Source organism: Tetrao urogallus, assembly GCF_951394365.1.
Source record: "Tetrao urogallus genome assembly, chromosome: 6".
NCBI classification, from domain to species: domain Eukaryota; kingdom Metazoa; phylum Chordata; class Aves; order Galliformes; family Phasianidae; genus Tetrao; species Tetrao urogallus.
In genome coordinates this window covers 28,284,735-28,298,498 of record NC_136819.1, presented here as the reverse complement: position 1 = coordinate 28,298,498, position 13,764 = coordinate 28,284,735, and the positions used below count along the sequence as shown (strand labels likewise).

Sequence of the window (13,764 nt, the reverse complement as noted above, 5' to 3'; positions counted from 1 at the left end):
ATTCTGACTTTTGACAAAAGAAGTGGTCCTACTACTTCCCTGAGATCAGCCTTATTAAAACAAATCCTGCTCAGAATTACTTATTTGAATATATAGTCATGGGGTTACTAGCATCCACACGAGGAAGATAAATGACATTAACAGTTGAAATGTGAGTTTGGCTTTCTTATGTAGCTTGGGATGGGGCCCAAATGGAGTGTTATTAATGAGCTAGTGAGGACTACATGCAGCTCTCTGCTCATTGTCTGCTAACAGCAATTTAAGTCTTGACTGGAGCCTCTTTTCTTTGATATTCCACTATCATTGATTTTCCTTTGAACACTGAATCATTTACTGTACTCTTCCCTCTGTTAAAGGATGAGCTAATGGGATTATAAGTGTATATATATATATATATTTTTTTTTTTTTTTTTTCTGTGATCAGCATAACAAGCAAAGTCTGCTTTCCTATGGATTTGTCCTGATGTGGCACTGCTGTGTGGATTCTCTGATGTATATTAAGCAGCGTCTGCACATGCTTGCCATTTTATCAGTGGCAATTTTATTATGGTCTATCTCAAGCTTGGCTTTGCATTTCACAGTAGTCACCTTTGAAAGCTCTATCTCTTTGTACAAATTTAGATGGAATTGGGCAGTGGCTTAGACTGCTTAGTGCTTAGTCTTAGACACACTTAGTGCTTTTTTGGCAAGGAAAGGGAGAAAAAAAGGGGATCCACAGGCAGAAGAGCCAACAGACTTCCTTAAGAAATCAGGCTAAAAATGAATCTTCTGGCTGCGGTCTCTGTAAAGATCTCAAATCAGATACCAGAGAGAGAAGAAAAAGTAAGTTTAGCTGTTTGGCATGTAAAAGCCTCAGTTACCAGCTGCAACAGATTTCCCGTAAGTAAGGTTATGCCAGTAGTTGGTGTCTACTCACTTGGTTACTTTTCCGCTTGGTTACTTTTTACTCACTTGGTTCTTTTCTTCTCCAGTGTCCCCATCAGGCTTTGGGAACTTTTTTTTTTTTTTCCCAGAAAAAGTGGTGGGACTTTTTTGTGCCAGAGCACACTCGTGCATCTGTTACTTTCATTTATTTTTACTTTAATGTTCATACTTGAATTTATCAAGTATGTAGGTAGTAAGACAAGCTGTTAAAGAGACTTGTGGTTTACAGGACTCTGTTGATGTCAGTGATGCCATAGAGAACAAAGGTTTTAGATGCAGCTAAGTATACAATTCCATTATTGTTCAAAAGCTTGGGTATTACATTGGATCTTCTCTGCAAGACTTTTGTTGTGTGATAAATGCTAGGGCATTTTATTTCCCCCTCCTTTATGAATTTACACAAAATTCCTATCACCTTAGAAACTAAAACAAACACTTTGTAAAAGGAAAGACTGGTCTATTTCAGATTTCTAGGTGGATGTCAGTTTATTTGTAACAGCACACTTCTAATAAACTTTGCAGATTTGTTCGGATTTTCTAAGTTCTTGAGTCTCTGACAGAGTTTTTAAAGATACCCTTCACCCCCTAACAGGGCAGCTGGGTTCTGCAGTCTTCACAGAGGGGTTCTGGGTCTTCTTCCTGTCCCTTGCTCTTGATTACATGGTCTCTGAAGTACGTGTGTAGTGTCTCCAGATGTTAACTTTTTTCAGCCCCAGCTCAGTTCCCTGAATCTGTGCTCTTGTCATTAAGGAATGCTGGTGCTGCAGCAAGGGAGCAGGAAGTGGTCAGTCAGGCTTAACAGGAATTGTGCTAATATCCTAGTGGTGCTCCAGGTCTGTGCTAGGTGATGATGACCCTGTAAAACAAAGCAGTATATGCTCTGGAGAAGGCAGGAGAATGAAAAGAGGGGGGAGGGAGAGAAGAAAAGGCAAAAGAACAAATGTCCCCATGTAACTGTGGGAACTCTCCGGGACAGGCAGGCTACTCCAGCTTGTCCTCCTGTCTGTACACTGAATCATGTGATGAGCCTCAGAGTAGCAGCATCCTGCCCTGTGACCCGCATTTCAGCTCCCAGCTGTGTCTGCTACACTGGTTGGCAGGGGGTGGGTGGAGAAGTCACGGCTCATGTATGGTTGTGAGAGAGAAGCCCGTCTTTCTTGTGGGGGTGAATGAACCAGGTGGGAGTCACTGCAGCCTGGCAGATTGCACTGTTCTCTAGGCCCTGGTGAATAAATGTAAAAATGAAGACAATTTTTTTTTTTCCCCTGTAGAGCAATTGTGGGGCTTTGCAGAAGGACGGCATGCAGGAGCTGTTACTTTCAGTTAAAAGGATTTGCGTGCACAAACCAGGCAATTTGACAGAAAACAAACTTCCTGAGGTGATCCCATCAGCTGTGAGCTCTGATACCACCTCACTGTGCTTGGGCTTGGGTCTGCTTCCCAGAGCAAGCAGCAGCTTAGGCTGTGACTGATCTCCCCCAAACTGAGCACTGCTCCATCTGCGCTTCCCCTGGGGACAGCCCCTGTGCTGCAGCATTCTGCAAAACGCCAGCTGCTAGAGAGCTCTGCAACAGGCAAAGAGTAAAACAGAATGGAGTTTGCCACAGAGTCAGAGCCATTGGAAGCAATATTTCCCGTGGCCTTGGGGTCTCCTTTGTGCGGATGCAAATAGCTGGGGTCTGTCAGCACATTTGGAAACAAGGGGAACTGTGAAGAAATGTGAAGGAGTGAGGCACACTGGCATCTGTGAGCTCCCACGAGATCGGCGCTGGGAACTTGTTTGCTGTCACTGAGGCCCAATGGTGACAATCCCTAGTGGCTGCAGCTGCTCTCTGTGTGCCGGGCACAGTGTCACGTCTCCGCAGTTCCACACACGTGCTTCTCCCGAGCTTTGACAGAAACGATCCCTCTCTTAAACCCTTATCCCTCTCCACGCGATTTCCCCCTTTGTTTCCCTCCACCTGTTTCACACTCGCTGCTAAGCAGGCGACACTCCTGTTTCTATTTCCCATCCCGCCTTTGTTACTCCCTTCTCCCCACCGCTTCCTGTTCCTCATTATCGCTTCGCTCCGCTTCCCCTGCGGCGCAGCCCGCCGCTTCCCCAGCAGTCCTCCCGCCCGCCGCGGGCCGCCTCCCCCGCGCCCGCAGGCCCGGGCGGCGGCGGCGGCACCCCCGAGACCGGCTGCCGTACAACATGGCGGCGCCCACGGGCCGCCCGCAGCCGCGGGGAAGAGGAAGCGTCCGCCCGTCTAAGCGTCCCGGTGCGCGCCGCGGCCGCCCCGCGAGGGGTTCCTGCAGCCGGTTCCGCGGAAACGCAGGTGGCTGGTGGGCCGGCGGGGCCCAGCTGGGAGCGAGGGGTAGCGGTACGCGTCCCGGGAGAAGCCCCGAGCGACCGAACATCGGGGCGCTGCGGGGGCACTCGGGGGAGCGCCGAGCTGAGCGGCGGCCGCGGGGCTTCGCCGCCGGCAGGATGCTTCCCGTGCCCGGAGCTCGCCTCGTCCAGCTACGGACGTGGGTGTCTCGGAGCTCGGAACGCGTGTCGCTACGTCGTCTCTAACGCCCGCCTCTCCTTTCTCTTTGCAGGCCATGATAAAACCCGATCGCGCCGCTCCGAGAGGGTGAAGCGCAGGGTTACGAAATGCCCAGGCAGGCGGCCGTGCCCGTGGCTCTGGCGGCCTTGCTGGGTATCGCCGCGGGGGGGCTGGTTCTGTGGAAGGCCGCCCAGCGCCGGAGTGGCAGAGCGCGCTGCGGGCGCCTGCGGGAGGAGGCGGCGGGGGAGCGGCCGGAGGAGAAAGAAAGCGAGGCGGGGGGCAGAGAAGCGCTGCCCCTGTTCGCGTCCCCCACCCTTTCCTGGGTGGAAAGGAGCCTCGGCGCAGATATAGTGATCGTGTCGGAGCGGCAGGAGTGGGACCGGGTGGAGCCTTTGCTGAAGAAGGAGCTGGAGAAGTGGCCGGTGCTTGGAATGGACTGCGAGTGGGTGAGTGATCGGAGCGCCTCTCCTTTCGGTTGCGAATCCCCTCTGGGGAGGGGCGAGTCCTTGCCCGAATGGATACAACTTGGCCTACCGTTGAAACTTATTATCCCTCGTGGCACCAGCGATGTACCCGCTAACGGTGATTATTCTCGCGTTTAAGTCTGCCGATGGTAGGGAATTCATTCGTAGTTGTATTTGCTGGCTGGGTTGTTGTGATAAATCTGGTTCTAAACGTGTGGTGATCGTTGTATGGCTCAAAAGCGCTCTGTGTTTTGTATCATGTTTCTCTAAATGTGATTTTGTAAAAGTGGTTTGGATTTATGCTATCTTAAATCCAGCTATGTACTGGGGAAAGTATCTCTCAAAGACAGTAAACCAGAATTGGAGATGTTCTTATCTACTGATAGTAGCTACAGCTCACTGGCTTTCCCAGGGAGCAGGGCTCTGATTCCGCTTGCGTATTTGCTTACGTGAACTCTCAACGCAGACTTGGAGTCATTTATAAAGCTCGACTTTGCCATTGTTTCTGGCTGGAAATTTATTCACATCATATTCATTAGTATAACCACAGTTAAACAATGTGTTTGCCATAAGCGCTTATATGGTGGGTGGCTTTGTGCTGAGGAGGATTAAGGAATGCTGAGGAGGATTAAGCTCCCCCCCTTGGGGGGTAAGGGTTAGAGGAGGGAAATTTCTCCTGTAGGAGTGTGGCAAGAAGTAGCTGCTGTGGAACAGTAATAATAAGCTGTGGGACAGATCACTTAATGATCAAGGGAAAAAAAGATTAGACGCTTGTAACAACTCTTGACTGCATATTCTGACAAGTATTTCCCGTCTTTGGTGGCCTCTTCTATAATTTGTTCCAGCTGCAGTTTTACCAGTAATGCTGAAACTCAGCCTGTGATTTTTGTCTTTCAGGTATCTGTGGAGGGAAAAGCAAATCCCGTATCCCTCCTACAGATGGCTTCTTCCAGTGGCCTTTGCATTCTTGTTCGGTTGCCCAGGCTTGTTGCCAGCGGACAGCCTATCCCAAAGACCCTCCTGGACATCATGGCAGATGATGCTGTGTTGAAAGTAGGAGTAGGATGCTGGGAAGACGCCTGCAAGTTACTTCAGGATTATAGTCTTCCAGTCAAAGGGAGTGTGGATCTCCGGTATTTAGCCATGAGGCAGCGGTGAGTGTCTGAAGACAAAGGCAGATGTTTTGAGGGCATCATTTGTATTGTTTAAATATTTAAAAGATGGTTTCTATGTGCTGGATGATGCCAGGTAGGTATGGAGTTCTCAAGGTGGTACACTCTCTTGGAGAGCATGAGCATTGACAGCAGCATCCCAAGAACATGTCATGCCTGTATTTTGTGGTCTGAAATGAAAGGAAACCTTCATGAGTATTAATCATGTCAGTCTTCTCCTGTAATACCTGTAAAGGCTTTTCTGAGTATCATGCTTCAGCCTGTATGAAGGCCAAGTACCATGATATAATGCAGGCAAAGTGATCACCATGTATGCAGACGTTGAGTATGCTGCCTACTGGTATGGGTAAATATGCTAGTGGCACATAAGTGGAACTGCTGAATGACAGGATTTCTTGAAAAGTGACTAAAACTAGTTTTAATATGATTTTATAATGACATTGCTTCCATTTATAGGTTGCAGTTGTGATGTCATTCCTCATCGATCCTAAAATAAAATGTTTTACTTTGAATATTCTTCATGTTTGCTATGTGTGTGATGTTAGTGGTGTGGAGCATGACCTTGCTCACCTAGTGGTGCCTTTGTATTGTGGAGGATGGACTTGTCCCTAGAAGCCAGGATTCCTCTTGAGCCATTCCTGGCTCTTGTATTCCTCAAAAAATATCTCCAGGCTTGGATTGGTTGGATTCTGTTCTAGAATCCCTGGGACACACAGTCCATCACTCAATGCCAGATCTCTCTATTTGATAAGCAGGTAGTTCAGAGCAGAATACTCAGCCTTAAATGTTATCAGCTCCCAGCCTTGCCTGTTTTGCATACTGCAGACACTAGATAATTGCCAAGTCTAAGATGGACATTTTTGTGGAGGGGGAGGGCTTGTAAAGCTGACAGGCAGCTAGCTATATGCTGCTTGAGTGGGAGTCATGCATCAAGTGCACTCAGTTCTGGCAGAATCAGGCTGTATGAGGCCATCCGAATTTGCATGAGTGTTTAGTTTTGTTTTTAATATGTTTGTTTCACTTTCTTTGTTAAAACTAAAGGAAGGATCTACTTCACAACTGCCTTAGCCTTAAGTCTTTAGCTGAAAAAGTCCTGAACTGCCCGCTTGACAAGTCTCCTCATATGCGTTGCAGCAACTGGGAGGCAGAAGAACTGACACAAGATCAGGTGTGTCTTCCACTTTAACTTAGTGTTTTTGGAGAAAAAGGAACCCTTTTTATGAGAGGAAAGGCAATGTAATATGGAGATTTGTGCCTTCTTTGAGTTCTGCCTCAGTAGCTTCTGTGTATCTGTGATGTGAAGTCAGTTATGGACTCTATGCCTGAGTTTCCCTCCTTTTCTGTGAAGGTGATTTTCTGTAATTCTCAGTGGATTCTTGCCTCTTGCTTTCTTTTAATTCTTGAAGATTTTTAAGGCAAGATCCCTGGAAATATTTGTGCACCCAGATCCTCACTTTTTTCCCCTTCCCATACATAGCAGTCAGAGCAATATCAGAGAAATGCTGAAAACCAAAGCTATGTTCACCATCTTTATGCTATTGTGGTTTCCCTCATTGCTCACATTCTTCAGTCATGCTGCGGATGTCTACGATATCAGTGACCAGTAGAGGGAGTGACAGGACAAATAATCACGTTGAATGTTAGTAGGTGGTGTGTGGAAGTGCCTGTGAGCATTTCAGGCCTGACTGACCCTAAAACGTGGCATATGCAGTGGTACAAAAGTGTGACTTAACTGCCAGAGTTTTGTGTGAGTTTTGAAGAGAAATAAATCCAGCTTTGCTGGATCTAGTGTTAAAGACTGATGGTGCTTGGAAGTGTTTGCTATTTGCCAGTGTGTCAATGTCTATGCTTTTCTGCAGGTTCTCTATGCTGCTAGAGATGCCCAGGTCTCGGTGGCTCTGTTCCTCCATTTGCTGGGATTTGCCTGTCTCCCTGCTACATCTAAAGGTGAAAACTCTGTTTCCGTTTGGGAAAAAGTATTGAGTAAATGCCAAGGCTTGGTGGATATCCCATTCAAAGGAAGAAAAAGTGGCAGCACAGGAGAGGACAAGAGTGGAGAGGCACGTTCTCCTCAGAAAGGAAAGAATCGGAAATCTTTGGTGAATGTCCATTCCTCTGGCAGTCAGCAAGTGAGAGATCCTCGGAGGCAGAAGCGAAAGCCTCTGGGTGTGGGATATTCTGCAAGGTAAATATCTAAGTAAATTTTACTCCTTGAACCACAGCTGAAAACTGATTGATACTCCTTGCTCTACTTGTTAAATAAAGTGGATAATCCAAGCAAGAGAGGGAAACACAAGTCTCAGCAGTCATGAGAAACAATTCCTATTTCTGTTTTCCCAGCTTTTCTTTATTGAAAGTTGGCAAGAGCACTCAGATCTGTATTAGGTCTTGAAAAGATCGAGAGGATATCTTTGTTTTTTACCTTTCCTTATAATATTGAGACACCAGGGAAAAGGTGTAAAACTGGGTAGAGCAGATCTTGTGATCGTCTGCCTCATGAACTGCTCCAGTTCAGAGGTGTCAAGAGACTGAGCAGACCTGGAAGATGATGTGAGGTGCCAGGCAGTGCAGGAAGGACCATCTGTAGCAGTGACAGTGTTGCATTTCTGTGTGGGCCATGGAGAAAGGAGGGGACGGTTCTACTCTGTCCTTGCAGGGATAGCTTTTGCTGTATTTAGGTTCCCCAACCAGCAGGCTGTTTTGTAGGGCAAATCCCAAATTCCTATGGTCTTTTGCTATTGCAAGTTTCGTTCTTTTAAATAAAACAAGTAGGAGAGGTCTCTGTGAGGTCTCAGTGCAGTAGGAAACATGGAGAACCAGCATGTTTGGTTTTGTTTAGATGCACTGTAATAAAATGAATCACACGGATGTGATTTTCTGTGAAATTTTCTGTGACTACCTGTATTTAGGAAGAAAAAACATTCAGTATTTGTTTTCTCCTTTTCGAGTTTACTGGATGACATTGTAATGTAATCTATAATACTGATTTCATTATCAGTCATTAACAATATTGTGTTGTACACAGTAAGTCTCTTCAGATTTTGTTTTTGAACTTGGAACCTGTGTCATAGAAAGCACAGAGATTGCACCTCATGGGAAGATTGAAATTTAAACAAAGTTGCATTCCAAGCTAGAATGAGATCTCACTATGTTTGCTTGTTTTATTTGTTTTTAACCATGCTTGATTTCATGAGAGATCTGTAGACTCACTGTTCATTATAGTATCTCCAGCACACTGTTCTGTTGTTCTGTAATAAGATTGGATGTGATTTCAAAAGTCGTTTTCTTCTCTTCCCTTCTGTAAGCATGTTTAGTTTGAATGTACTCTCACTTATGATGTTGTTAGAGCTGAAGCATTGCTGTGTGGTGGAAAGATTCCTGCCGTGTCATTATTGCTTTCTTTTTTTTTCTGCTCATCCTCAAGGACATCAGCAGAAATCCTTTAGCTAGATTGCATTTTTTTTTTTTCAGTTGATAGAACTTCACTGAGTGAATATACAGTGGACTGAGCAAATACTGTGTGAATTACCTGTGCTCCAAGAGTGTTGTGGGATTTTTGTTTGTTTGTTTTTAACACTGCTCTTGGAAGAATGAAGTAATTGCTCTTCACACTTAAGTTTTAAACAAATGTCTTACTGAAACTTTAAAGTTATGGTCTTAGGTAGCTGATGCTTGATTTGCAGGTGGCTGCAGCATGGGTTGCATCACTATAGATAAATCTGGGTATGCTATCATAGTTTCTGCAATGCTGTCCTTATTTACAGAAAATCTCCACTGTATGACAACTGCTTTCTGCATGCACCAGATGGACAGCCCTTGTGCACTTGTGATCGCAAGAAAGCTCAATGGTATCTGGACAAGGGGATTGGAGGTGAGCATACCATTTTTCCAGCTGGTGTTTGAAATACAGCACTTTCGTACTGTCTTTCATTCACAGGGCATGATTTTCGGTACCCTTTTTATTAAAAATGCTGTCCTGAATGTTTCTCTTGTTCTAACATCATTGTCATAGATTTAAATACAAATTTGTCTTGAATATTCTCTTTGCCTTTACTCTTTCAGATCTAGTTAGCAAAGACCCATTTGTTGTGAAGCTGCGGTTTGAGCCTTCAGGACGTCCTGAGTCTGAAGTTGATTATTATCTGATGGTTAAAGAAAACCTGTGTGTTGTATGTGGCAAACGGGAGTCCTATATTCGGTGAGTTGTTCGGTGGGATAAGAGAAAAACACGTAAAATGGGACTGAAGTCTGCATCTAGTTTGGCATCAAGAAGTTAGTTGCCTGAAACACTGTGCTTGTTTACATCTTGGATGGTCCACTGCTGTTTGAATGCTCCATGATCAATTACATCTGGGTAAGTTTGACACTGAACAGGCCAATCTTCACTCTTAGTGAGGAAGGAGCTGGCTTGTATATGTCTTTGTGTGGGGCTGCTGAATCATGGCCTGAACCTCTGATTGATCACCTGAGGTGAGCAATGAGTCAGCCACAGGAGCACAGGTGAAGGCAATTCACCTGTGCTGCAGGAAGGGGTGGAGCCTGGCTCCACCTCTCCTAGACCCATTTAAGAGCTGACTGCCAGTGGGGAAAGATCTCTTTTGGAGATCTGCTCCACTGGAGTTTTCTACATGAGCCCAGGCCAGGGTGAGTGTCCTTTTCTGCTCTAGTATTATAATTATATAAGCCAAGCTCTCAAATATACTATTATCATCTGTATATTCACTGATTGTACAGTCTTACAATTTTAATTACAGGGAGCAGCAGTATGCAAATGCATGCTGTTTCCATGGTGTGGGAACAAAATAAATATACTGTTTCTGCTAGTACTTGATCCTTAACTTTTCGAAAGACTTATGTGACCTGAAGTCTGTGAGGTCACAACAAGAAAAACTGGAGATATACAGAAAGCTTGTGTAGAGAAATACAAGTAAGGAGTTGCGGATCCTCTTAGTGCTTTGTGAGTCTTGTCCCTCGTGTTCTTTGTTTTCCAATATTATCAGTTGTACTTTAGTACAACTACAGTATTGTGCTTTTATGGGCCAGAAAAGGAACTGGGGAGTAGCAGTTCCAGGCAAATTTAGTGAACCCTCTGCTTCTTCTCCAGAAAGAACATTGTTCCTCACGAGTATCGAAGGCACTTCCCCATTCAGATGAAGGACCACAACTCCCATGACGTGCTCCTGCTCTGCACCTCCTGCCATGCCATCTCCAATTACTATGACAACCATCTCAAGCAGCAGCTGGCTGAGGAGTTTGGTGCTCCTATTGGCTCTGAGGAAGGAGTGCGTCTGCTGGAGGACCCTCTGCGCAGGCAGGTGCGCTCCGGGGCCCGAGCTCTGCTGAATGCAGACAGCCTGCCAGACCCTCGAAAGGCAGAACTCCTACAAGGCATCAAGGACTTCTTTAACGTAGAAGCTGTGACCCCAGAGATGCTGCAGGAAGCAGCTGGTCTAGAAACCAGGTATAATAAACCCACCTGTAGATATAACATTTTAGTCATTTATGTTAGCATGTGAATTCAGGCAAAGTAAATCTACACAAGAAGCCTTGGGTAAATATGAATGAAACAAATCAAAATCCAGCAGCATTTGCAGAGCTGAGGTTCGTGCATGCTGACATTTTCCTGCTAAGCCTTTAAATGAAAAAAAGATGAGACCCATTGCTGGTCTCCTTGGCATATGAAGTACATTTCATAAAATAATGTCAAGTTAAGGGATTTCTGAATTTGAGACTAGGAGTTGTTCTGCACAGGGAAAAAAAAGCCTCTAAAAGCACAACTTTATTGCTTGTGTAAACCTGAAGAGTCTGGGTTTAGAGTACTCTGATAAACTTCACTGGAAATCAAGGAGAGAAAGAAGATAACTGTCTGTGCTTTTTCATGAGTCTCTAAGCAGACAGATAAACCCTGGATTTCTTCCTGTGTTTTTATTTTACTGCCTTGTCCCCACCGTGGTAGTGGTATGTGCACTGTAGACCTTGTGTTTTTTTTCCCCCCTCTTTCCATTTATTTTCCAGAAATCTCCATCTATTCTTACTCACCACTCATCCCTTCCACTATTTTCTGCTCCTTTTGAAGGACGTGTCAGAGTGGGAGACTGCTGGTATGATTTGTCTTTGTCTCCTTTACTCATCTTTCTCTCAGCCTCCCCAAATATCTTTTAACTAGTATCTGGTCTCTCACTGCATGAAGATATTTTCTCCTTGTTAAGCTCACTGTTGTTTGTAATGTGCCAGTGTTACATCTCAGTACATATCCAGGCAGGGAGTCCAATGGGCAGGATTGAGGCTCTGGAGCAGCATATTGTTCTTGCCTTGGAAATTTGCAGTCTGTCTCCTGAGGAGCATGTAATGGGCCTTGAGAGCTTTATTTAGTATTGCTATAAAAGAATAACACTTTCTCATTTCAAAGAACCTGGCTTCCCACTGTAGCTGTGTTCCAGAAAGCAGTCTGGCACTGAAGCAAAGTTTAATTCTCCCTCCTGGGTCCCCTCCTGGTTAGCTTACCATGTGGCTGTAATTAAACCAAGCAGCTGAAGGCATCTTAAGCATCTTGCTGTTCCTTTTAGATGAGTCAGATGGAGTCTGACAGTGGACTTGTGTGAAAATAAACTCCGCTTTTGTCCTGGCAGGATCTGCAATGAGAGCTACATGCCACATGGACTGAAGGTGGTACAGTGTTGTGCTAAAGGAGGCCTGCGCTCCCTTATGCAGTTGGAGAGACGCTGGCGGCAGCATTTCTTGGACAGCATGCAGCCCAAACATCTCCCAGAGCAGTGGTCAGTGGACCACAACCACACGAAGCTGATCCGAAAGTATGGGGAGGATCTTCAGGTCGAGCTGTCATGAAACTAACTTCCTGGACTTATGATAGTGTCTAATAGATGTATGTAACTGAAAGTGGAAAGACTATTTTCATTTCTGTTTCTCCACTAACATCAGAGCCTGGCTTTGTGAACAGGCAGCAGTGAGTTGACATTTTACAAAGAGTTAATCTGCTGACTGGAATTTTATCGGGTGGTTAGGAATTTTTAATCCCAGACTGTCACTGGATAGTTCAGTGCAGGAATTATACGCCAAGGGAATTTTTCTGCTCTAATTGATTACTGGGAGTTATTTTCTATTCCTGGGATGTCTGGTGCCTCCAGACCCTCTCTTTTAACATAGAGCACAATATGTGAACATTTCCAGGTTTTCAAGAGATAGATGTGCACCTTGGCTGCACCACCAGCATCTCCTGATAATAAATCTTTCTTTGCTTTCAGTGCAGTTGTACTCAAGTGAGTTCTTCCTGGAGAAGATGCCCCACTAGAGAGAGATTCCTTGTTCGGAAATAGCAAAGAAATCTTACTGTTTTGTTTTGTTTGTTTCAGATTCTGCAAAGTCTTTGCAGCACTGCAATAGGCCTCAGTGAGTATCTTGTTGCCTGAGGAGAAGTGATACTGTTTGATTCTGGCAGCGTGGAAGCATCTATGTTGAGTCTTTTTTTTTTTTTTTTTTTTTTTTTTTAAACAGCTTCCAACAGCACAGAGTCTGTAAGAAGTGTTTTTTCGCCAATTTCACTTGCTTACTGTGAGTAGCTCTTGGCAGGTACTGTTTCACACTAGAGTGAAACTCAACCAGGTGTCTTAAAAGGAATAAGAAATAAACTTTATTTAAAGACCAGCTTTTTTTGCTTTTTAAGAAGTCATTCATGGCAGGAAACTAGAAAATCAAGTGTTTTCTTCTTGGATTTGATTTGTGGTGAAGATCAGATCGTACTCTCCATGCCTGTTTCCCTGTCTCTAAAATGAGACTAATAGTACTTACCTATCTCACAAGGGTGTTGTGAGGATTGATTAATCAAGGTTTTTGTAAAATTCTTTGAAAACTTAAGGCAGTGTGTTCTAATTACTATTGTTGTTATTAAAAATGTGTTACTGTCTTAACTTTCTTAAATATTTGTGATTTTTGCCTGAGGTTAGACCTTAGTTAAAATACGACTTTATAAAAATAAATCCCCCTTTCTTTGAAGTCAGTTTTAATTATTTCAATTGCATGAGGTGAATTGTACTTCCGAATGAGACTGTGCTCAACTTCTATAAGGCTCTGTAAAGAAGTCTCAGCATGACCCTTGCCGTACTTCACACTATGTTGTGTATTTCTTAATAACTTTTGGACAGAATCCTGGACTTGCTGTGTTTATGGTGGAAAGTCTCCACTATCAGGCAACTCAAGAAATTTCACAGGCCAGGGGTGAAAACCACCCTGTAGCAGAGCCTGTTTGAGATAAAGAGGAGCCACGGAGAAATGGTGTGTTTGTGCCATCCTGGAGGAGCTGCTGTAGTAGCAACCTGGTGAAAGGAATCAAAGATTCATGGTAAATAATTCTTATTGCAGAACTGCAAATTAGGCCATTCTCATTATAAGGGAAATGTTATGCCTTTCCTTTGCCTTTGGCAGGTCTTAACAAAAAGTCATCTATCCAAATGTGTACTATCCCTGTGCTCGTTCACGTTGCTGATTGTAATCTCAGTGAGACCCTCCTGTCTACAGCAGCAGCCTGGGTATAACTTTATTTCTTCAAACCATTTTGAGCGTATGTTCAGATAGTGTTATTTCCTATCTCTGCTGACTTCAGGCAGTGAGAGCTCATTGTGTGGCTCAGAAAACCCCTTTCAACAGTCTGGAATACCA

At 44.6% G+C, this 13,764-nt stretch overlaps 1 protein-coding gene across 1 annotated transcript; it reads left to right on the top strand.

Annotated features, from left to right (window-relative positions):
• Positions 1-3,562: 3,562 nt before the first annotated feature.
• EXD2 (exonuclease 3'-5' domain containing 2) lies at positions 3,563-11,937 on the top strand (the record flags this gene model as incomplete). Its single annotated transcript, XM_079537369.1, has 8 exons — positions 3,563-3,901; positions 4,817-5,073; positions 6,133-6,259; positions 6,951-7,276; positions 8,856-8,962; positions 9,154-9,289; positions 10,196-10,552; positions 11,721-11,937. 8 exons carry the CDS (start codon positions 3,563-3,565, stop codon positions 11,935-11,937), a joined length of 1,866 nt encoding a protein of 621 aa, XP_079393495.1.
• Between the last annotated feature and the right edge of the window lie 1,827 nt (positions 11,938-13,764).